The 25,400-nt window shown below is 36.3% G+C and overlaps 1 protein-coding gene across 2 annotated transcripts in view; it reads left to right on the top strand.

Annotated features, from left to right (window-relative positions):
* The window catches only part of KLHL32 (kelch like family member 32), a 186,638-nt gene that overhangs the window by 114,071 nt on the left and 47,167 nt on the right, over positions 1–25,400 (top strand). For both annotated transcript variants that reach the window (XM_079147137.1, XM_079147136.1), the window contains exon 6: positions 17,370–17,585. In XM_079147137.1, coding sequence (XP_079003263.1) covers positions 17,370–17,585 — 216 coding nt within the window. The remainder of the gene's footprint in view (positions 1–17,369; positions 17,586–25,400) is intronic.

Here is a 25,400-nt window from a genome sequence, read left to right as displayed (position 1 = left end):
AAAACAAAACAAAAACTGCTCTCTATACTTTGTACCACCTCCCCCAAATAATATAGCTATTGCTTGAATAGCTAGTGTTCTTTCTGTTCACAAGGTATTATAGCCTTTATAAAGAAATGCAACTTGAATGTATTAATAAGAAAGAACATCACATAGGCTTTTCCAATAAAACAAGCAAAGTAGTGAATACATAAACTCCCTTTGAAAGGAATGTACTTCTAATATCTATTCCCAGGCAGCAGGTGGCAGTGTGAATCCACCGGATTTCAGTAGTTAATTTAAAGCAAAAATCAGAAAAAAATGAAAAGAAAAATTATTTATTTTGCTACATATTAGTCTTCTGACCTAATCAGTAAAAAAGTCATTATTCACACCACACTGGGCAATATGCATTGTAATTTTTAACAAATAATAGGAAACTGTTAATGTGTTCACAGGAAATACAGTTTTGTCTTGGGCTTCTGTGGTCATTTATCACCGCACTTTGTGAAATCACTCATTTGTTCTAATTTGAATGTAAATGACTCTAAGGTTTTACAAATAAGGTGACAGACTCACATAAATGTAATTGCAGGGTTCATCTCCCTCTTTTTATATATCACTCATTAGGTTATGAATTAAATACATCGTATTAAACCAGGGGCATGTCCAATGATGATATTGTAATGGCAAATTACTCTATGCTATTAGAGGTGTATTTTTTATTCATGGACATTAATTTGTCATTAAGCAGCATTAGTTTAGCACTTTTATGTGAAAGACGTGACCTGCAAGAGGAGACGTGCTGCTGGGATGTGAAAGGAAAGGGATGCCAGGACTATAGGTAGAGCGTTTTATCACTGTAGGGAAAACAGAGAGGGGTGCTTGTTTCATTTGTTTTGTTTTCTACTTTTACAAGCATGAAAGATCATTTCCTGTGGATTGAAGGCATTGGTCTGTTTACAGTGTGCAATTTGGATCATCTTCCCAATTGAAGCCCAAACCATTACCCTGAGAACTAATATGAAGGGGATGCCGGGAAGCAGTTAGCCTCTTCCTTCATGACTGATGTGTATCCAGCATCCCCATCTTCATTCAGTTTTACACTCAGGGGGCTACAGGAAAAATTGGTCATGTTCCCTATTTAGTGAAGGTCCAAATTTAGAGAATGTTATATGTTATTCTTTCATGAGGGTGCTGGGATGATTCTGAGTAGTTTTGTACTTTTTAAAACTGTTGTTATAACAGTGATTTCACTGTTTTTTTGTTTTTTTTTTTTTAACAAGCATTATTTTTCTACTTTAAATTTTGTGAAGCACTGGATATTTAAAATCCCTTCACCAAAGCTGAAAGTATCTGAGCCTTGTATCTTTCTGCTGTGGCATCATTCTTTGCAGGATTTAAAGTGGTTAGAAAATGGCTCACCACCTCCAGTTATACTGCTTTGCAACAGTTTTTAATCTTAGCCTTCTCTCACTTCACACTGTATGAGCTCAGTCTGTTCAATAATCTTTCCCTTCTTGTTAAATATTGAAATTTTATATTATAGTAGAAAAAAATATATTAGTAGCCTCCCATTAGTTTTGCCCACTGAATACACTTTCTTGAAGTTGGACATGCTTTCTTTAGGGGTTGAATGACATGCTTTCTTTAGGGGTTGAATTTGACACTGAGGCATTTACACAATTTACAGTATTATAATAGAGTATCACTTTTTAACTAAGTAATGCTGTAATGACTTATAGGTTATTTCACCTAAACAATGTATTATTATAATTTTAATTATTAAATCAACCATATTGCCCAAATACATAATATATAGTGGGTGTTCTGAATAGAATGATTTATCTTCAAGGTTGAGAAGAAGTTATAACTCACCGCTCATTTTTCTCCAACACCAAACAACTTTTTCTACATTAGAGAAGAAAAATGATTGCACCAAAATATATATTTAATATGCCCATAATCAAATACACTAACTGCATGCCATTCCATAGTTCATCAGAGCTCATACCCTTGTGCTTAGAGAAAGTTCAGAAGTATAATGTTTGGAAAATATATAATAAATATAATCTTTTGGTTTTTTTTAAGTCAGTGGAAATGATCAGGAAGGGTAGAAATGTAATCAGACCCATTAAATCATAGCCAACTACTAATTATTTGTTCTAATCAAGAGTATTTGCTGTCTGGCATGGGTAATCCAGAATATCATATTTGCCAAATATCATTCCTATTTGGCTCTGAAATGCATCATAAGATCTTTAGTAGCCATTTTAGGGCCCCAATTAATTTTTTCATGTGCTATTATGTTGACTTTCATTTCCCAAGCCCACAGCAAAGGATGCCAGAGGCTTGGGGAAGTCATCTTGGCATTTTAGTTTGTTATGTGGAAAATCTAGGGCTGCTTGTATTTTCTTCGTGAGTTTTTAAAGACAGAAAGGAAATCTTAAAGGATTATTCTGATGTTCATAATTTCCTTTCTAACTATTGTTAGCGGGGCAATTTTAAAATCACATTCAGCATCATTTTTCTTCTCAAAAATAAAATGTTTTACAGGGTGCGGTGGCCCACACTTGTAATCCCAATGACTCAGGAGGCTGAGGCAGGAGGATTGCAAGTTTGATCAATGTCAAGTTCAGCAATTTAGTGAGACCCTGAACAAGTTAGTGAGACCCTGTCTCAAAACCAAAAATAAAGAGGGCTGGGGATGTGTCTCAGTGGTAAAGCACCCCTGGATTCAAATCCCCAGTACCAAATAAAATAAACTAAAATGTTTCCAGTAATTTACAAGAGCTATAGTTCAGAATGAACAATCAGGCAAAAACATATCAATTACACTTAATTGCATTATTAGTACTTGGATTTCCACTTCTTATTCTCACATACATCTCAAGCGTATGCTTCTCTTTCCCTTTTCATAAGGGACCATCATCCTTTTAGTCACCCAAACCAAAAACCTTGGCATTTAAAGGGCTAGGTTCAGGCACTGTCCTCCATTTCCTGCTTACAGACTAGTTTTCCAATCCTGTCTTTCTTGTTTCCCTAATGTACCGTACTGGTATTGTACCCAAGGATCACATGCCTTATCATCTCTAAGCCAACTGTCTCCTGGATATTCCACAGGAAACTAATCTTCACAAGCGTGAGCCCAAGCCAGAAACAAAGGGGTCATCCTAGAACCTCCCACCCCTCTGTGTCAACATACCCCATCACCAAACCTTTGAACTCTACCCCTTAACTTTTAAATTTCTCTTTCTTTCTTTTCCCATTACCACTGTCTTAATCCAGATCTCCATTACTTAGTTCCTGGACTAAAGAAACTTCTTGCAAACCAATGAACCTGCCTTCACTCTTATCCTCCTCCAAAATTCTGTTTGATTGATTTTGAAAAGTATTTTTTTAATCCATGAAAAATTCTGTTTGATTTTTTTTTTTTTAAATAACAACCTGATCATGTCATGCTTTTGCTTAAAATCATTCATTATTTAGTGATTCACTATAGCCTTCAGGATAAGGTTCTCTTAATTTGGCACACAAAGCCTACCTTTATTATGAAACTTCCTGTCCTTTTAACTTTACTATGCTTTGACAATTTATTGCTAAGGTGCTGTGCCTGTACTAAACTGAATTACATGAAGCCTCCTCCTCCTTGGATTATTTTCCCCTCATATTGTCACCTTCTGAATTCCTACTTAACCTTTGAGTACTTGGTTCACATATTACTCCTTTTCACATTGCCAATTCAGTTCACCCAGTTGGCATTAGAGTTTGCTGATTTAATTTGAGCAGTCTTCTGGGAGGCTGATCACAATGTATTGTGTTGATTTACTTATCTATCTCCTTGTGATACTAGTTCATGTCCCAGAGGTGTATGAAACTGTGCAGGTTACTTACCCTCTTTGCCCTTCAATCCTCATCTGTGACATATATACAGTATCCTTTATGCAATCTACCCCTTAGGGACATTGAAAGGTTCTATGGTATAGTGCATGCAAAGTATCCTACAACACAGTATCCTATATTAGTAGGTGCCCTGGAAACCAAAACCAATATAATGGGATATTTCACTTGTGCTAATATGCTGAGTCAGCTCTGCTGAACTTTGAAACAGCATTTTCAGCACACGGTGACTGGGGCCAGAATTATCCATTGTTGATGATGGCTGTGTTGTTATGCTTGCTCCCTACTAGATTTTCAGCTTACCAGAGAGGTTCCCAAGGAGGAATATAAAATTATTCATGAGCCTTGGATATTATGCATACAATTGATTATGAAAATGTACTAGTAACCTAATTGTGGAATTCCTCTGTTATACAGCACAAATATATTTAAATAGACCTTCCAAAACTCTAAGAATTAGAGCCTGCTGCAGATTTTTTTCCTTGTATTTGTTGAATTACTACTGCTAATATTTTGTTCTTATTTAATCAGATTGTATCATATGCATATTTATATTTCTATATGAATATGTAGTTAGTTACTTACAGTTGTTCCAACATTTACATGTTTGTATACAAATACACCTATTTATATATTCATACATTCACCTACTTATATATTTAGACCTATAAAAATACCTGGTTTTACATTATTTTATCATATCACAAATAATCTGGCCTGCATTGTCAATGAGGTGCTCATTTTTTTTTCCTTCCATAACAATTAGATATTAGCCCATTGACTCTAAGAAGGTATTGAGAACATTTGCAATCCCTGTATATACATGATAAACATGGTAATTTATTTCCCTACATGATTCATCCCAAGGCTATTAGGAGGCTTGGGCTTTGTTTATTTGTTGGTTTGTTTTAACCTGTTCCAAAAGGCCAGCCCCACACCTCACATCCACACCAGTGCCCTTTATGTTGCTTCCTCAACTCCTGGAGTATTACAGTCCTTTCCTGCAGCACCAGGTTGAGTAGTCACGTAATACGTTGATTTATAAATAGGTTGTAATCCAAATAGGGAACAGGTGGAATCACAACTGGGTATGGTGCCTTGGATATTAATGGCTTGGCTCAGCAGTGGAATTTCTAAAGCTGTATACACTTTTTTTTGTCTTAATTATGCATTCATTAAAAGCTTTTATACCCAACAGAATAAAGTAAATATTTTTTGATCTCCATAGTGTGCTCCCAGACTGTAGATTTGCACAGCAGGGTCTTGATAATCTGAATAAATTGTATTTCCCCAAGGAGTTTATCTTTCAAATAAGGTCATAAAGAAATGCAGCTCCCCCATCTTTAGATTTCTCTGTGTGCCTTTTCTGCTATGAGTAATATAGAGATTGAAAGCCAGAGTATATTATAGTAAAACTTGCTCATGGTCCAGTATGGTGTCTTAGTCTGTTCTGCTTGTTTATCTCTGGTGAAGCATTTTTTAAGTATAATAGAAATGAATGATTTTTTTTAGGATATTTGTAGAAAAATGAAGTACATGTTAGACATTCAGTATTTTCTTCCCTTTGCTCATCCAGTGAATGAAATTGATGGAATGGGCAAAGCTATAGTTTAAGTAATGTTGACAGCACTTTTAAGTGGAATATTGATCATGATAGCTGTTGTATGTTGAGCATCTACTATGTGGAAGGCACTTCACATACATTTCTAAAGTCCTTCATATGGATCTGGAATGCAGCATCACTCTTCCCAGTTTTCAGATGAGAAAATTAGACTTGGAGGGGGGAATCCACGTGCTGAGGCATCTAGATGGGTCAACTCTAAGTCGTATGCTTTTCCTACCATTCCAAACTGATGCCACTATGGTACAGCAAAGTGGGAACTTCAGCAGTTTAAGAGCTGATAGGCTGTGGTTTTGCACACTGACACACAGCAGCTCTGCTTACTGACATTTGACCATAGAGACTTACAGCAGCTAATAGGTACCTATAACAGATAACACAGAAACAGAAGCAGGCAAGAAACAAAGCAACGGGGACAGAACAATCCCCCTTTAGGCTTAATGCATCAAAAGTCCCTAAGCTGTATGAGCTCAAAGTCCCTAGGTTGTTGACAGACTTGTACCCACATAAGGAATGTAGAATGTACCCTCCAATATAATTGCATCAACTCCCCTATCTCAATGTACCCAAAACTTGCTTATATATAAAAGTAAAAGCCCTGCTATGCTTGGAACTCAGACTTTGGGAACTATCCCTCTGGACTATGGTGCTACTAATAAAGTGTTTCTTCTAGATCTTGGTGTCCTGAACTTCATTTCCTGCTATACCACCAGCACCTTTGTCCCTACAATTCACAAACTAATGAAGGAGACTGAAAATACAAAACTAAAAACTCAAATAAATGTGCACAGTTGGACATATATATTTCAGAGTCATAAAGAATGTGATGGCAGTGCACTCAATATTGTTTGGGAAGCTGAAAATAACATACAGTGTGAAAATTTCTGCCAGTAGCTTTTTTCCTTTTTCTAGGCTGCTGTATTTATCTCCAGAGTAGCTAACATTCCAGACATGTACCTTCATCTAAATTTTTAAATATTAAAATGTTTATTAAAATACATTTATTTAGTATTTAATAAATTGCTTATGTTTACAATAAAATATTTCACTGTTTAGAGAAGAATCTAATTTTATTCTATTAAGAAATAAAAGTTAAATTTTTTTTGCCTTCTTGTCGTACATCAATCAAAACTCACCAAGTTGGAACTTTGTGACGACAGAAGGAAAGATCTAAAGAAGTGAAGAGGCTGTCTGCACCTTGATGCACACACATCTGGTGACCAAAGGGTCAAACAAATGACACAAGCAGCTAGTGCTATTAAAAGTCGGAAGAGTAGGCAGTCCTTCAAACTAGAGTAGGCTGCCTTCAAGGAAATGGATTTCATCTGTGTCGTCCCCAGGAGGAGGAAGATAGTGTTTATACCATAAAACTTCCCCTTTCTTACAAGCCTCTTTGTTGAATCAGTTTTTAAATGCTTTATAGAAAATAACTATTAGGGACAAAAGGCACTTAGAGTTCTCCTCATAGTGCAAAGAAAAACTATAAGACAATTCATTTCCTCCTGGAAATATTCAATATTCTTGGGAAACAGAATGGTAACTAGATTTTTCTGATCATCACTAAATACCAAGAGAAATAGATTCTTTTTCAACATTCTGGGAAGAGGGAAAGTCAGAAGATCCAGAATTCACCATGGAAGCTTGTTCTCATGTATCTGGCACCACAAGTGGGCATTCCATCAATTATTTGAAAGATCAAATATTGACCAATTATTTTAAAAAACTGATAACTAGATAGCATCATCAGAGAATTTAAGCCAAGATCAATACCTGAGAGCCTCTTTCTCAGGGAACTGTAGGCGATCTGTTGTTTTGCCCAATTGTGAAGTCTGATCTGTATGTTATTTTCAATAAGAAATAGGAATAACCAAGCTGGTATTTCCTCTTTCCATGTGAGGTCTTGGAGGGACCTCACAACTTGTTACTTTTTTCATCCATAATTCAACAAATTTTTTTTAGTTACAATCTGTGAGAAGGCATTATGATTAGTGTTTTGCAGGATTCACAAATCCTAAAATGCAAACCTTCTTTTTACTGCTGATAGTTCCTGTCTTAAGATAGTTTGACTTATTATTTTTTGACTTTACTATAGTGTAAAAGTGATACATATTCAGTAGAAACCATACTTTGTATTTTGATATTTTCCATGGGCTGGCAATATGAGATAAGAAACTATGTAGTGATGCTGGACAAAAGCAACAAGTTGCAGCTCCCAATCATGAAGGTAAAAAACAGTATCCTGTGTTGCTGAGCTATTGTGTTTGGTAGGTTAGGTGTAGAAATGTACTTTCAACTTATGAAATTTTCAGTTTATGATGGATTTATCAGGAGTTAACCCTATCATAAGTCAGGGAACACCAGTAATTTATTAGTAATACTTTTAATGTTGGAAGATAAACTGTATGTATGAATAGCTTAATGACAGGTTATTTGGTATGTTCTAGGAAATGTGAAGTGGGAGACATCAGAGTTGCATCGGTAACAGAGTTTCACAGTTACTTACCATTTCTTACTTGGCACTTGGTCCCAATAAGTAACTGATAAAAAGTTTTCATCTCATTTTGATTGTTACAAATCAAACCATTAAGATTGTTAAAAATCAAAACATTCTGGTTTTATCAGGCTATTTGGAATAGTTACAGGAGAGGTTTTTTTAAAAAGAGGATTTCTTGATTTCATAGAAAGGGTGACTTTTCCTTGAGAGGAGTCCTTAAATTGTGATATAGTGTCAACAGGCTGTTATAACCTCAAGTTTCATGTTTGTTATTACACACCAGGCATAGAAACTCTGTCTCTGGACCACCTTTATCTATAGTAAAGCATTGACATGTGATAATTGGGGTGGCGTATTGAAGGAGGGATGTATCAATGAAGGGCATCAGTAATTGAAAATGAAAGGTCATTATTATGTTGGTGAAATGCAGCATTGTTAATTAATCACATCTGTTGAATGTTATTACTAAAAAAATTAGAATACTATTCAAATTGATTATCTCGAAGACTGAAAATTCAAGAAATCAAAATGGTATTACACTTATTTTAACCTTGAGAGAAGTTTAATATCACCTTCAACCCAAGTCATCGTTTTCTACACTGATAGCACATGTTGTTGATGCTTATTTTTCTTTCACAAGTCAGTGACATTCTCAGAACTAGATGAGGCAACAAGAGAAATAGCTGTTATTAAGACTGTGTTTTGCACAGGTATTCTTAGTGCTAAGTCAAAGCATCTCCATCAGATTTCTGAATCTTGTCAGTTTAACAAGGACTCGTAGAATTAAGGCAGTGTGTTCTGGGACAGATATTGGGGACAAACTACAATAGATGCAATCACATGGTGACAGATATTTCCTGTGTTCTGTGTAATTCCTGTGCCAGGCACATGATTAAACTACAGTGCTGGGTGGGCAGGAACTTATTGACAAGCCAGGAAGCCATGGGGGTAGCCAAAACTAAAGACTATGTTTTAGAAATATGCATCATTGACTCCCATCTTGGATTGCTGTTGGCATACAAGACACGTGTAAGCTAGGCTGTGGGTTATGTGCCGTGAATATGCACACCTTCACCATAAGACCTTTCCTGCCATCCCCAAAAGCACAGTGCAATGCAAGTAAGTCTGGGCGACATTATTTCAGGTGTAGGCTTAAAGCTACTCTAAAGTATAAAACAGTTATTGTGTAAGCTTTGGTTATTTATTGTCACTATCTGCTTATTTGAGATATTGAGTGACACCTCACACTGATTGCATTCCATTACACATGAGACCCATGAGGGGACCTCATTCTCTTGCTGCCTTCCATGGTCTGGGAGAAGTGGCAGAAGGGCCACAGAATCAACCTGTCATCTTCACACTGCCCGTTCTTCCCACTCATGTCTTAACCACCTGATAATTTACTTCAAAAATGTAATTACCTCAATTACATTTACAATTAAAAAATGTAATTGAATATAACCCAAAATAAGACAGTTTTTGCCTTTCCCTTGCTTTCTTTTCCTTTTATTAGTTAATTTGGGGAATACCCCATTTAAGGATCTAATTAGGTAAACAGGCCATACAAAAAGATTGGATTTGGGAAATTCATAGGGTTTAAAAATTACTGGATTTGGAAAACTGTGTTTATTCTACAGCTAGTGCAACACCAGGGACATATTTTATGGCTCTTCTGTTATTTAACTTGTCACTCACACTATAAGAAACAAATATAAGGGAAAAAGAAGCCAAATATCCCTCAACCAAAGGAAAATAAATATTATTTAAAATATTCCCCAAAGAACAACAATGTATGCACCATAATTCTGAATGAAAACTAAATTTCAAGCAGGAAACTGTGACAGAAGTGAAACCTGTTTAGAAAGAAAAGAGAAAGATTGTCTTTTACTCAAGGGAGTTTCTTGTTTCTGAGTGGTAATTTCCATTCAAAACCACTGCCTCTTCCTGGGTGTTTATATTTTTAAAATCACAGAATGTATGAGAACTGAGAAGATTTCATAATTAGAACAAATATCATTTGTGAAACTGTTAAGATACTTTGATCTGAGTAGTCAATTGATAGAGGAAACAGTTCCTTCTTGGACTGAAAAAGAAAATTTTGGTGGACTGAAACATTTTTTTTCTCATGGAAGAACAATTATATTGTGCTTGTTCATTAACACTTTCAACTCTAGTCATTATTACCAATTTTCCCAGTTGAAAAACTCAATAACTGCTGGCTTCATCTTTGTGTATATTTGTAGGAAGCCCCAAAAGAAAAAAAGAAAGTCCAGGGAGGACAATGAAGTATGACCTAATTTGGGCAAGGTTCAGAATTGGATGTTGGAAAGACATGGGATATTCTGTTTTTGCCTAATTATAAGTAAACAGAAAAAGCTAATGGACATACTTTCATTAAGCACACATGTATTGAGCATCTGCTCCCTACTAGATATCAGGGATGCATGAAGAGTGAAACATAATCCTTGCTACTAAGGAGTTTAAATTTGGTAGAGGAGACAGATCTGTAATCAGAGGTGCTTCAGGTGATGCACTAGAAATTTGCAGAGGGCAGAGAGCATAAGCAAAGGGCATGTGGTCAATTTGACCTGAGCCAGAGAAACTAAAAGGGTAAATAGGCTTGTTCATTCACTAACTGTGGTTTGAGCCCCTTCCGTGTACCCAGCACTGTTTTAGGCACTCAGAACACCTCATTGAACAATGCAGACAGGTCCTTCTGCCCAAGGAATTACCTACTTAGAGGACTGGAAGGAGGAGACAAACACATTATAAACAAGTACACAAGTAAATGCAGAAGACAATTACAGATGGTGAGGAAAAGCAGATAAAGTGGGTAGTGTGATGGAGGTGCCTTGAGAGGAAAGGGGTTGGTAGTTAGGATGTGTAGACAGAACAGTGAAAACAGAATTACTTATCCTTGGGATTTTAGCACATGCTGCTCTGGAACATTCCAGAACATTCTGTGGTGCAGTTATGGTAAGGCCAAAAGATCAGGAGACAGTTGCTACTAAAAAAAAAAAAAAAAAAAAATAGATTGTTGCAGTTCTGAAGAGAAGGGGACATGCCACGCCATGCAGGGCCACATGGCAAAACCCTAGGGTTGGTCAAGAGGCAGAGGGAATGAGGAAGAAAAGTGAGCAAGAATCTTTATTGTGGCTTCTGCAGGAAGAAATGGGCAAGACAGGTAAGCATGCTTTTGAATAACTAGTTCCAATGGTTTGAGTGGACTCCTGGCATAGGGACTGTCTCTGTTCCTCTGGTATTTGGCACTGGGATATTAGGACAAAGGACTACTGCCTTTGGGGTGTAGGAGCCAGATAGAGGCAGTGTTCAGAGTTCTGGGTTGGTTAGTTTGCATGTGAAAGACATTTCAGATTTCTAAGAATTGGTCATTTCTGGGAGAAGTAGTCTCTCCCAGTAAGCAAGACCCCAGATGCCAGAGCATCAAGAATACAGAAATAAGAAAATATAACTAATACACATTCCTCCTACCCTTTACCAAATTAAATTCTGCTCCTCCTTCAGCTCTCAACTCCGTATGGCTTCTCAGGGAAGCCTTTTTTAACTTTTCTCTCCAGGTCAAATCCCCTATTATAGGCTTTCATAGTCTTATAGTCTACCCTTTGTAACTTTTACCTCAATTATAATCTTCCATTTATTTTGACTATTTTAGAATTTATGACTCTTTCTTCCAGGAGACTATATACTCCTCAAGGCCTGGGCTTGTCTATTTTTGCTTGCTGTGTATTGCTAGTGTCTGCCATTGTCCTAGCACATGATGTAAATGTACGGATGTCTGTCACAGCTGGAGCCAAACCTGGGTGGGCAGGATTGCTGCACATCAGGATGTGAAGATCAGCAGGGTCCAGGTCAAGGAAGCCTATGCAGAGTTACTGAGTTTGGACTTTTTTCTATAAGGAACAGTAACCCATTTTTTGAGTTTTGAATAGATGATTAGTAATTTAATTTATAACACTGTTGCATGGTGTCCAGACAACAGATGATAAGGGACAGAAAAGAAATGCTAAAAAGGAATAAAAGAACTGGATGAATGTGTAGATATGAGAGAACATGTGCCAACTTTGAGGTTCCTGGTGTGGGTGGCTAGATGTGGTTATTCTCCAATCGAGAGGATATAGGAGAAGATGCAGGTTCATGTAACCTAAGTTTGGTTTGGAAATATTGATTTCAGTGTGGTTGTGGGATATCCAAGAGAAGATATCTTCTTATAAGCAGTTGGGAAAATGCATCTAGAACTTAGGAAAAGGTTTGGGTTAATAATATAGGTGTGGGAAGCATTAATAAGCAATTGCTTTATAACTCAACTCTGTGGTTTTTACTTTGGTCATCTTTCTCCCTGACTTTATGGTGTACCTTATTCAAGACTTGGATATCTAGAAGGAGTGCATTCTTCATGGTGTTGCCTTATATCAGTGATGAATTATGGTTTGTGGATACCAAACAACATTGTTCAAATATATTTGTTGTTCTTGATCCTCCATCCCCCAATCTGCTGTGTACTTTCCATGTGCCAAACAGATAAGCTTTTCATACATTATCTCTATGACAACCCTATGTGTTGGTTGAATTTTCCTCATTTTGTAAATGAGGAAAAATGGAAGCTCAGTGGTTGACCCAAGGTTCCCAACAACATAAATGTCAGAGATAGATTTGAACCAGATCTACCTGATTCCATAGGCCTTGCTTTTCTCTACCAGCTAGATCGCCTCTGAGTACCTGTGGTGGCTGCTGGTTTGTTCTTCCTTGGATTCAATTATTCTTTCTCTTTCTTTGACATATAAAAGACTTCTTTTTTAAAAAATATAGAAGTTAGATATATAGAAACATTAATAGTGATTATCTCTGCATGGTGAAATTATGTATGATTTTTGTTTTCTTGCCCATACTTTGTATTTCCTGAATTTTATGAAATGAAGTTATTACTTTTTATAACTAGAAACATAATGACACTTTTTCTAAGTATCAGCAATGATTTTTCCCCATCCACACTATTATAGGGGGGCATTTAATGAAATTTTACCATTGCTTCCAACCTTTCTTCATCACATTAATGGAAATCTTTAAAAGTAAAATTATTGATGCTTATTTTGCTTATACATGGATCTTAGCTTAAAAGATAGGAAGTGATAATTTTGTTTAAAGCTCACAGAGCCCTTCTGACCCAATAGGAGGCATGTGTGGTATGGCATCATGGAAGGTGTATTCTCTTTTTTCCTCAACTTCTTACTTTATACAGTTTAACTTCTTAGGTGCAAACTATGCATGGAAGTTGAATGGAAACTGCTGACAAATCCAAAGAACTGGAGATCTGGGGACATGATATTTTTAGAAGAGAGAGAAATGAAAGGGTGAGGTTGGGAGCACCTTGTCTTATAACTGATGTTTCTCTTGTGCACTAACATGTCAGTTCCCTTCCCCTTTGCTGTTCAGTTGACACAGGCATGTATCCATGTAGCCATTTCAGTTCTCCATCAGTAAACTAGAAATACTTTATTAGATTGGACTTGGGGTTATACAAGTTATATCCTTTGGAATTGAAAATATTTCAACACTGTGAAAGTGTTTTATAATTACCTTAAGAAGAAACACAGAAAAGAAGCATAACTTTTAAATCCCCCATTAGAGTTTGTTTATTTATTTATTTATTTATTTATTTATTTATTTATTTATTTATTTATTTATTTTGTTCTCTGAATTTTGAATTGAACTGCTTTTAAATTGTAGGCTTCTAATTGGAAGAGAGCCAGTATCTCCAGATAAAGATTTAAAAATGCCTAATAAAGGATATTTAACTACCACTACACAGTCTAGTCCAAACTCAGTTGTATACACCTTTATAGCAGGGGAACATGTGGTGAAAAAAAAACATTCCCCTAGCTCTGTGCCCATAACCTTTTGCTTTGCAGAGCTTGGTTGCTTTGCTTCTGTTCATGCTCACCTGTGTGCCATGCAGCTGGGTGCTTCATCAGAATCCTTTATCATTCTCCTGCAATACTTGAAAGTTCCATCAGGATTCTAGATGACCACGTAGTAATTTATTAGGGTGCCAAATGGTATCCAGAGCCATTTTGTACATGTATTTGCCAGAAGTGACACCCTCATTCCAAGGAGATGGTCCTAAAACTCTCAGTAGACACTCCATGTGCAGGGATTACCCATTCTTTTCCTCCCAGAGAAGACATTACCAATCCTAAGAAGTAAGATTGAAGTTTAAGCATTACTTGAAAAATCAATGCTGGAGTCAACTTCTGAGTTCCTTTGATAAAATCTGCTGAATGAGAAGTGAGATTTATTTTGATTCAAAAGTTGTGAATGGACCTTTAGATATTTGAGTTGTAATGAACTTTAGTGATCTTCTGTGATAAACTTTGTTTTTAAAGATAAGCATTTATCCTTTTTCACTTGTGTTGGCAAGTAGAGCTGTTAAGAGTCAGAAACTCATGGCTGACTTCTGAAGTCTTCTAGCTTGACTCCTGTTAGGAATATAATCATAGTGTCATCTCCCACTGTTTTTGTTACCTTTATTACCACTATAAATAAAAGACCTGACAATAACAATTCTAGAGGAGGAAAAGTTTATTTGGCTTTCACGGTTTCAGAGCTGATAGATGTCCTACTCCATTGCTTTGTGCTCAAGTTGAGGCAGAACATCATGGCAGAAGGATGTGGAGGAGGAAAACAGCTCAACACATGGCAATCAGGAGGCAGAGAGAGACTGCTATGCTCACCAGGAACAAAATAGATACACCAAAGGCACCCCTCAGGGACCCACTTCCTTCAGCTGTACCCTATCTTCCCAATGTTATCACACAATTAATCTGTATCAGAGGATTAATGCACTGATTAGGTTACAACTCTCATCATCCAATCATTTCACCTCTAAACATTCTTGCATTGTCTCACACATGAGTTTATGGGGCACACTTCATACCTAAACCATAACAGCCACCCAAAGCTATAGAATCTAAAATAGATAAATCTAATCAGGTAGCCATAGTGATGAAGCCACTAGTACTCTGAGAGTTGTTTTTACAATTTATTTATTATCTATTTTATTACTTAGAATGGCACTCATTAGCCAATAAAAATCCAAATTGGGAGGCACACATATAATTAAAAATTTTCTAGTAGCCACATTAAAGAAAGCAAAAAGAATCAAAGGAAATTAATTATATCTCACACAATATAACTAGAAGAATATAATGTAAATATGATCACATAAAATTATTGAGACATTTTCCATTTAATTTTTCTCACCCTGAAATTGATGCACATGAATACATACAGCACATTTCAGTTTAAACCTGCCACACTTCAAATGTAGCTAGTGGCTGCCATATTGAGCACCCAGATTTAACACATATTCACTTAAATCTTCAAAATATTATGGAAGCAAACATTAACACAGAATAAAAATATTTTAGAAAGAGTTCTTAATACATTTATTTAACTAGAAAAAGAGGGTAAATGGTTGAAATTACTTACACAGGTCAGAAAAGTAAAATAGCTATTTCATGGCATGCTGCATCCCATATGTTTTTAGAAATATCGCTCACATATTAATAATTATAAGGTAAAAATGAGGGGAAATTAGGACATAGCCCATTCTCATTTAACTTAAACTAGGCAAGTTTTCCATCCACAGATGTGTTCCATAATGATTCCCAGAGAGTTACGTTGACAAAGGTTCCGGGTAGCCACAACTTTCTAGAGGCATCGGTGTGAAGCCCTGGCTATCAGCTTGAGAGGGTAAGAGGCAGGTACAATCCTCCAAAATTGAATCATTGCAGCAGAAAGACTTTTAAAATGTTGGAGAGGATACCAATGGTGGTCTGAATATTTAAGGCTAGCAAAAAAATAAATTATAAATCATGCACCTTAGGTAGATTCATTATTGATGTATTTGGGACAGGAGTCTTTTCTGTGCTATTTCCTCATTTCCTTAAACTTTACATGGAAAAACCTCTTTTAATTCCTTTAAATCAGGATGAGTTGTTTTTACTTTTAAAGACATACTTGGGTTGAAGTTTGGAAAAATAGCAGCCAGTCTATCTTCATATAGTTTGTGTCATTTATCTTAAATCCCAGTGCACCTGCCCTTGTATTACCTTTAGTAGAAAGAGAGCTGTAGAATATGGTAATGGAGAAGTGTCTTTGTTGGTAAAACATTTCTAAAAAGTTGCAAAGTAACATTTCAGCCAGCAAAACCAGAAAAACCTTTAAGTAAGTAATTTTTTTAAAGCTGTCTTTAAGTATGTATGTTTTGAGAGAGGTAAATTAAGGGAAAATCATAAATTCTAGAATATCAGTTCTCTGCCTACAGCCCTATAATTGAATTTTTTTTAAATTAGGGCATTATAGTCATGTATAATACTGGGGTACATTTTAACATAATCAAACACACATGGAATATAATTTGCTCCAATTCAGTTTCCAGTTCTTTCCCTTCCTTCCTTCCACCTCCTGTTCCCCTTCCTCTGCTCTATTGGTCTTGTTTCTATTTATGTATAGGGTTTTTTTCTTTTTTGTTAAATTAGAGCTTTATAGATATGCATAAAGGTAAAATTCACTGTGGTATATTCATATATGTACATAGTATGATTTGGAAATTTAACCCACAACTCTTCCCTTTTCCCATCCCCATCTTTCCCCACTATCCCCTTTCTATATACCACTGATCTCTCTTCTATTTTCATGGAATCTTCTCACTTTTCCTCCCTTCTTTTGGACTAACTTCTGCATGTGAGAGAAGACATTAAACCCTTGACTTTCTGAGTCTAGCTTATTTCACTTATCGTGGTAGTCTCCAATTCCATCCATTTACCAGCAAATGCCATAATTTCTTTTTTCTTTATGGCTGAGTAAAACTCATTGTGTATATGTACCACATTTTCTTTATCCATTTATTTGTTGATAGATACCTGGGCTGATTCCATAACTTGGCACTCCAGTCAGAATGGCAACTATAATAATACAAATAATAATAAATGCTGGTGAGGATGTAGGGGGAAAGGTACATTCATAAATAGTTGGTGGGACTGCAAATTAGTACAACTACTCTGGAAAGCAGTGTGGAGAGTCCTCAAAAAAACTAGGAATGTAACCACTATATGACCTAGCTACCCCACTCCTTAGTCTTTATCCAAAAGAACTAAAATTAGCATACTATAGTGACACAGCTGTGTCAATGTCTATAGCAGCACAACTCACTATAATAGAAATTTTTTAAAAAATAACAGTTCCATATCTCCTACCCCTGTCATGAAAACCTTGAGTCAATCTGAATTTCTTGCCTGCTCTATTTTGTATTGATTTCTAAGAGATCTTTCTTCATTTTTATTTTTTGGTACCCAGGAATTAAATAGCTTTAATTACTTGGATCTGTACAGAATTGCTGACCTCTTTAACCTCACTTTGTTGGAGAAGGCAGTGATCGATTTCTTAGTGAAACATCTCTCTGAACTCCTGAAGAGCCGACCAGAAGACGTTCTAACACTTCCTTATTGCCTGCTTCAGGAGGTCCTGAAGAGCGACCGCCTTACTTCCCTGAGTGAAGAGCAGATCTGGAAGGTAAGGGAGCTCTGCTGGGGTCCTCTGTTGGCATTCAGAGTGCATGACGTGATTAGAAGCTAAAGGATTGACACTCTACTGTCATGGATATCTAAAAAGAACAAATAAAAAAGAAAGAAGTGAGAAACAGCAACCATTATTTTATCTGTTTGGTCCTCCATGGGATTGAATTTTTAGAAGCCTGCTCCCTTCATGGGCACATGATTGGAGAACACAAACCAGCCCTTGAGACTCCCAGACCTCAGCTCACTATGGGTGGTGTGGCCTAATGCAGGGGACTACAGCTGAGAATCCTCAGACACTCACTGTGGCTTCTAGAAATTCTAATCCATGTTATAAAAAGGGAAAGAATTCTTTTCCTTTATGGGGGAAATGCTTCTTGATCTGAATATGAGAAAAATGAATTGTAAAGTGATATTTTAAAAAAAATTTTTAGATGTTGATAAGACCTTTATTTTATGCATTTATTTATATGTGGTGCTGAGAAACCCAGTGCCTCACACATGCTAGGCAAGCACTCTACCACTGAGCCACAACCTCAGCCCTGTAAAGTGATATTTATGCATATTCAAGACCAGTGGAATTAGAATAAATTCTGGATTATCATGTAAACAATTCTGAAAGTTTTTTTTTTTTTTTTTTTTTTTTTAATTGCAATAGAGAGCAACTTGGACCTTGAATGAAATGAAGTTCTGGAAAACTCTCCTTCTCGCTTCATTCTGAGTTCACTGCTACTTTCCTAAGCCCTGCCTTTTTGTCTGACAGAACATTCTTCTCACATTGTGTCACTACTTTGTCTAGGGGATAGAGAGATGATTTGTGTTTTGAAGTCAGTTATCCAATTTGAATCCTCTTCTCATTCACAGCAACTATTCTTGAATATCCACCTGGTGCCTTTGGGATACAGAACCCATGCTCCCCCTTCCTCTAGTTCTGTCTTCCTTACTTTTAGAAACTCTAGTTACCATGGTGGCAGAAGTCAGGATTTCCTAATCATTTGAAAAATAGCTGAATGCAGAGTACAGGGGAATATTTTAAGTGCTCTACTGGCAAATGAAATAGTAAGTTCTTAAGATCTTATCAAATATATTCAGAGATTATTTTAACTCTGGTCAGAACTGAGTATTGTAGACCTGTTAATTATCCACCTTCTGATTGTACTGGAGGATGATTCTTGATGCCTCTTTTCCTTTTCTTTCCCTGAATTTCTTTAATCAGCAACCTCTCTCTTCATTATTGGTAATAATAAGACATGCAGTATACTGAGAGTCTCCCTGGTCCCAAGCTCTTTGCAACCTTAGTGACTTATCACAACAGGCCTAAAGAATAGCTGTTACTACCCCCAACTTTAGATGAAATGAGGCTTCAGTGTCTGACTCAGAATTAAAGCAGAGCCAGACTTCAAATCCAGTTCTGCTAACATCTGCCCTATCTCTCCACTATTCTATACACTGTCTTGATTTTAAAAAAAAAAAATTCTGTTTCTTGGGTGTTTCTGGGGATGTTTGTTTAAGCAGAGATTGGAGATATGATTTTGGTAGACATTTCAATGATCTGCAACTCTCCCCTATAACATAAATCATCTGAATTTATTTTGGTCAATTCAAAGTGGGAACTAGCCAAATTTTCTTTATTTCCCAAGGGAAAAAGAAAGACTTAGGAAAAATTCTGTGTTTAATTTTTCCTAACTGAATTGAGATCTCAGTCCAACCTTCTTGTGGCATCTATCTCTTATTGTAGAGAATAAGAGAAGCACTGCCAGCAATCGACATGGAAATGTACAGATGTCTGAGTGTCAAGAAAATTCCATACTGTCCACTTAAGAGTTATCATAATTGTCTCTCTAAAAGTTACTGTTATAATGTAGAATTTTCAAAACTGGTTTCTGCTGCAGGCGATAGTCATTTTTTAGACCTGGTACTCGAGGAAGAATTAAAAGACTCACATAAATATTATCAATTTAGGCATTCAGCAGGCAATAAGAAACTGTTTTTGCTTTATCTTAGTAACTAAGTAATTCCCTCATACTCAACTCAATAGAGAAAAATCAAATCAGACCAGCTATATTGCCTCAAGTATAGTTAAGTTCATCATTTTTGCTGAGGTTATACTAGTAATGCAATATACCATGGAAGAATCTAATATTCAGCCCAGGGTGAAGATTGAGTATGCCAGAGGATTAGTGTCAGGGTGCTTTATAGAAGTGAAACTTGATGGACAGGCTGGAGACAGATCTACAGAATCTCATTAAATAGCTGAATTGTTCATTACAGAACGTTCTCACTGTAATAAAGTGCTCATTGACTTTGACAAATCCCCATCCCATGTCTTAAAAGAACAGTGAGGCAGAGGTGTTGAGGAGGAGAAAGGAAATTGGCACAAAGTAGGACAGGTAATAGCAAAGCGGATGGAAGGGTAGTGCTATTTGATTAATATGTGAAACCAGTAGCTTAGGTGAGAGCACAGTAAACACCCACTGCATTTACCCAGGTGGCAGTTACGGGGCTGACAATGTAATCTGGGATGATCCTTTTTTTGGTGAAAGTCTAATTTTCATTATTCATCAGACTTCACAAGGTCTGGCTCTGAAGACCTGTCATAAGAATCTTCAAATTATCCTCACTGAACAAACACTTTTTTTTTTTTTTTTTTTTTTTTTTTTGCCTTTTCCTGCTAGTACTTACCCAATCCCTTTCCTTGTTGCTACAGGCTACAATAACCCATAACCATTCTGTGAGTCCATGAGTCTGTGAAATGCCCCAAGATTAGGCCTTATATCTTCTCTTTTTCTCCATTTTATCTTTTACCTCCTGCACATTTTTCCCTCCTTTCCATAGCCTGAAACTACTTGGTTTGTTGGTAAACTTTACTCTGCGTTTAGAGGTCACATAGCAACTTGTTCCACATTCACACCTTAGATGTGTAAGGACATAGAAATGCTCTCCAAAAATATTGGGGGTTTTTTGTTTGTTTGTTTTTTAATTCAGTTCAATTTGATTCAACAATTGGGTTTTGTGTGTCAAGAACAGTGATTTCTCCCCCCAAAGTGGTTACTGGTTACTGGTTTCAAAGAAAGAGAAGGCTGACAGGTGATGTGGCACATATTTGTAATCCCAGGATTTGGGGAGGCTGAGGCAGGAGGATTGCAAATTCAAGGCCAGCATCAGCAATTTAGTAATTTAGCGAGACCCTGTCTCAAAATTAAAAATTAAAAAGGACTGGGGATGTATCTCAGTGGTAAAGTGCCTCTGAATTCAATTCAATTCAAAGTACCAAAAAAAAAAAAAAAAAAAAAAAAAAAAAAAAAAAAAAGGCAAAGAAAGAGGTAGTTGAAAATGAATTGAAGAATAAGGCATGAGGTCACTCATATTTGTGACTTGGCAAATCTCCCAGTTTTCTTTTGGGTTTATCTGTCACTTAGAACTTTGTTTCAATAGGGTCCTATTAAATATCTTGTGTTAGATTCAACGTATAATTTGAGACATGGAGCTGGGATGCTGCCCTAAGTGACTGAGTGATAGGAGAAATGAGGAAATGCTGGCAAAAGGGTACAAAACTTTTGAGTTATGAGATGAACTAGTCCTGGAGATTTAACACACAGCTTGGGTGGGAAGGGATTGTTAACTAATTTGGCTGTGGTCATCATTACACAATATGTATGTGTATCAACATCACATTGCACATCTTGAATATATACAATCCTAATTTGTCAATAAAATAGTCTGAATGGAACTTTTTGTAGTCTTGGGGGACCAAGCCCAATTAAATAGTTTTAAATAAATAAATATGCCAAAATATGGCAACTCTTCATTTAAAAGAAAAGCTCAGAATGAAATAATGAAATAATTCCATACCACTCCCACACATTAGACCTGTGTTCATTTTCATAGGAAACACTCCCAACCTGTTTTCTTCTCAGGAAAGTACATCCCCTGCCTCTTCAACCTCAGATTCTGTTTCACCAGATTAAAAGGAGATTACCATATTCGGTGAGAGTATAGTTTATAGAAAATGCCTGACAAGCACAGGGCCCTGGGTTCGATCCCCTGCAAGGCAAAAAAAAAAAAAAAAGAAAAGAAAAAAAGAAAATGCCTGAATATAGCATAAATTCTTAGACAAATTAACATGGGGGAAGGGTTGGCTCCCCACCCATTAGTGTTTATTTGGTACCTACTAACTGCCCTAAACCATGCAGAGGACAGGTTTGCTAACCCCTTTTCGCTATTCCAGGAGAGGGAGCCTTAAGATTTTAAGACACTAAGACAACTCTGAATTGTTAGTTCATCTCTGAAATAGCTGAAACTGAAAGGGTATTTTGGAATGGATAGTTTGTGGAAATAAAAGTGAAAATTTTTTCAGCACCTCTTACAGCTGGGCATAGTGTTGGACGCTAGATCCCTAAAAAAACTTTATGTTGAAGATTAAATTAGAGAGATACATTTCACTTTCATCCCTGAATGTGGAAACATTTTTATTTTCCTTTAATTATTTTTCATTTACTATTTCTCATTTTTAATAGGAAAGGACTTATTTTTTGTAAGAACAGTACTTTTCTTCCTTGATTAACCTTGGAATCTTATCAATTAATTAATATTAATTTGCTATTTCCTACTTGTAGTAGGAAAGGACTTTTATTTTGTAAGAGTAGTACTTTTCTTGATTACCCTTGGGATCTTATCAATGCTTTTCTTCCTTTATTAACCTTGGATTTGAGAGTACCTCTTATTTATATTTAGAGCCTAACTTTGCCTGGACTTATGTGGTAATAATAATAAACAATTCATTGGTCATATGTATATTGTTAACAAGGCCAGACCTCAGCAGAGGTTTTATCCTAGTAATGTCATCCTAGTTATTTTAATATGTCAAAGAGGGATCATGTAATTTGTTTGAGGGCTAGGGTGTGTGTGGTGGTTTACATTTATCTTTGTTTACATTTTATCTTTGATTATTGCTGAGGTTTAGGCTGAACCCATAGTGTTTACGTTGTACACTACCATATTATTCCCTTGCTCTCCATAAATAATAAATAAAAACAATAATGTACAGTTTTCATATTACAGTGTATTGAATGGGTAGTAAAACACCCTACTATTCTACATAAGGCTGTATTTATTCTAGGAAAAGTGGTATATAAAATGAGTTTGACCTTTGAAACACTACATTTTTCCTTATATTTTTGTTGGAAATTATATAAATTATATTGCTAATAATATCTTCATTTTATATCTCTAGACACATAATTGTTTAGAGTGATCAACAATCTCAAAACCAGTGTTGTTTGTTTGTTTGTTACAACTCCTGCTGGGTTTTATCTACCCCACAAAATCAACCCCATTATGTTTTGATTCAGTCATTTTCCTCAAAAGGAGTCCCAGTAGGTGAACCCAAATAAAAAGCTATTATCCCTGTATAGTTGGAAAGTAGAGGACACCAGGGATGTATTTAACTTTCATCTTTTATCTCTTGATGATAAACTAACCCACATGTACCTCTGGCCTAGGAGAAGCAAGTTCTTCAAGCAATGCTCTATGTCAAACGATACTATACTTCTAAAATTCAATACCACATCCCAGTTTTGAGAATGCTTCTGCATTTATTATTGCTTTTTTTTCCCTAATGATACAAGCCCAGAAATTGAGATAACAATTCATTGTTAAGTCTTATGTGCACACCCTTTAAATAGTTGCAAACTTCTGTCAATTCATGTGGTATAGTCCAAGTGAAAGATAATCAGATTGTGGCAATTATTTAATAAAAAATTCTATGAATAGTGTTCTTATGTATGTATTCATTTATTTATTTATTATGGTACTGAAAATTGAACCCAGAGGTGCTTTACCACTGAACTATACCCCCTCACCAATTGTTTTCTTTTTTATTTTGAGACAGAGTCTCAATAAGTTGCTGAGGTTGACCTGGAACTTGCCATCCTCTTGTCTCACCCTCCTGGATATTTGGGATAACATGCGCTACTGTGCTTGGCTAATGTTCACATTTTAAATACATGGACTTTAATAACTAAAAATGGTGTGAAGTACTGTGCCTGGGAACTCTTATCCTCAAACAAAATTGTAATCTTTCATTACGTTCCCATCCTTCCTCAATCCTGTTTCATACATGTATTGTAGTACCATTACTGTATTTTTTTCCAGATAGGCACTTTCAGGGCATCCTCATGATATCTCATTCTATGTTTTTGGGCTTTTTTAAAGATTTACTATTTCTTAAAGTAATCACATTTGTCCCATTTCTCAATTTTCTTCCTGAAACTTCTACAGTTCCTCCCAGCTACATAGTCTTTTCCACAAATGTGAATGAGGAAATCTCCATTTTCTTCTCAGTAGATGTTAGTGAAGAGAATAAACAGTGGCTGCCTTGCATCCCAAATAGTGCTGCCCAGAGGGTGTTTGATCTTCTAAGGGCCCCCAGCTGGACAGTGAGTAACACTGCTATTTTGGGGCTTGGCGCTGGAAACTGCCAGAGTGTGTATTTAGTCCTTCCCCCTGATCTACATGCAGCTAATTCCTCTGTGAGGATTCATCCCAAGTAGCTTGAATAGTGGCTTTGCTGCTGTTTGTCTGGGCTGTGTGCCTTTGTGAGACACATGACGCGTTCATTTCAGAGGGACTTTGCTCCAGCTAATCCTCAGCACTACAGCTGAGCGTTGTCAAGTAGCTGTGAGGGCAGTGATTATCAGAAATTACAGGAGACCCAACTTGTATTCAGGTGCTGCCATTCCCATGAGTTAATAGTTTCTTTTTCTTTTTCTTTCTTTCTTTTTTTTTTTTTTAAGAATGAGCACAACAGAACAAGGTGATTTATGAGATATGACATATTTATGTTCTCTGCTTCTAATTTTCATTGTGATTCATGTTGTTTCCAGACTGATATTTTTGTTGTTGCTGCTGTGAGAAAGAAAAAGATGACTGGAGAATATTACTTATGCATTGGTAGCCTGCAGTAATATTGCTGCTACCTGGGTTATCAGGGATTTAAAAATAAAACCCAACCATAAGCTATATATGAGGTAGAAACCCTGAGGCTAGGCACAGAAGTCTATCAATAATAACAACAATAATAATTCTTTTCAAACGTGGAGAGCTTCATGTTTTAAAGCATTTTTACACATATTTCACTGGCGTCGTTCCTCAGCCTCATTAAGGCTGATGAGGTAAGTTTTATCCAAATTTCGACTCATGAGAAAACCAAAGCTTGTAGAGGCTCACAGGCTTGCACGATTCACTTGGTGGTATAGGTGTCAATGGAGGTCTCACTGGTATTCCCTTGAAATATACCAAATCTCTAAAAACTCGGAACCTCAAAGTACCTTATACATCTTTGAAGTCAGAGGTTTTTATATCTCACTCTGTAATGAATGGGTCAGCCATAGACATCTCCTAATAAATTGTTAGTTTTCATTCTCACCTGTTGTCAACTTTGTGGGAAACTGCAAAATGACTTCAATAAAAGTAGTACAGGAAAGTATTGCTAAGGGTCTGTTTTTGATCACAGCTCAGAAGATTTAGGCTCTAGATGGGTTGATGAAGAAGAATGGATAGAGAATTCTAGTAGAGGGAGGAAACCACCATTCATTCCTTCCAAGTACAAGGTGGTAAAGTATAAAACAGGAAAGCGATAAGGGGGGATCACTTTTAAATCCTATCAAGAGATTTAAATCAGTATAAAAGAGAACCTGGAGCACCATTATTTATGCTGCAGTGATACAGACTGTGGGAGAATCTGCAGGTTGTTATCCCTATCTGGGACTAGAAATTGCATGGAAGGAATGGAAATTATTAATCATTATGTCTT

This window comes from Sciurus vulgaris (genome assembly GCF_902686455.1).
Source record: "Sciurus vulgaris genome assembly, chromosome: 7".
In the NCBI taxonomy this organism is placed as follows: domain Eukaryota; kingdom Metazoa; phylum Chordata; class Mammalia; order Rodentia; family Sciuridae; genus Sciurus; species Sciurus vulgaris.
The sequence above is the reverse complement of the archived record's forward strand: the minus strand, read 5'-3'. Positions and strand labels throughout refer to the sequence as shown.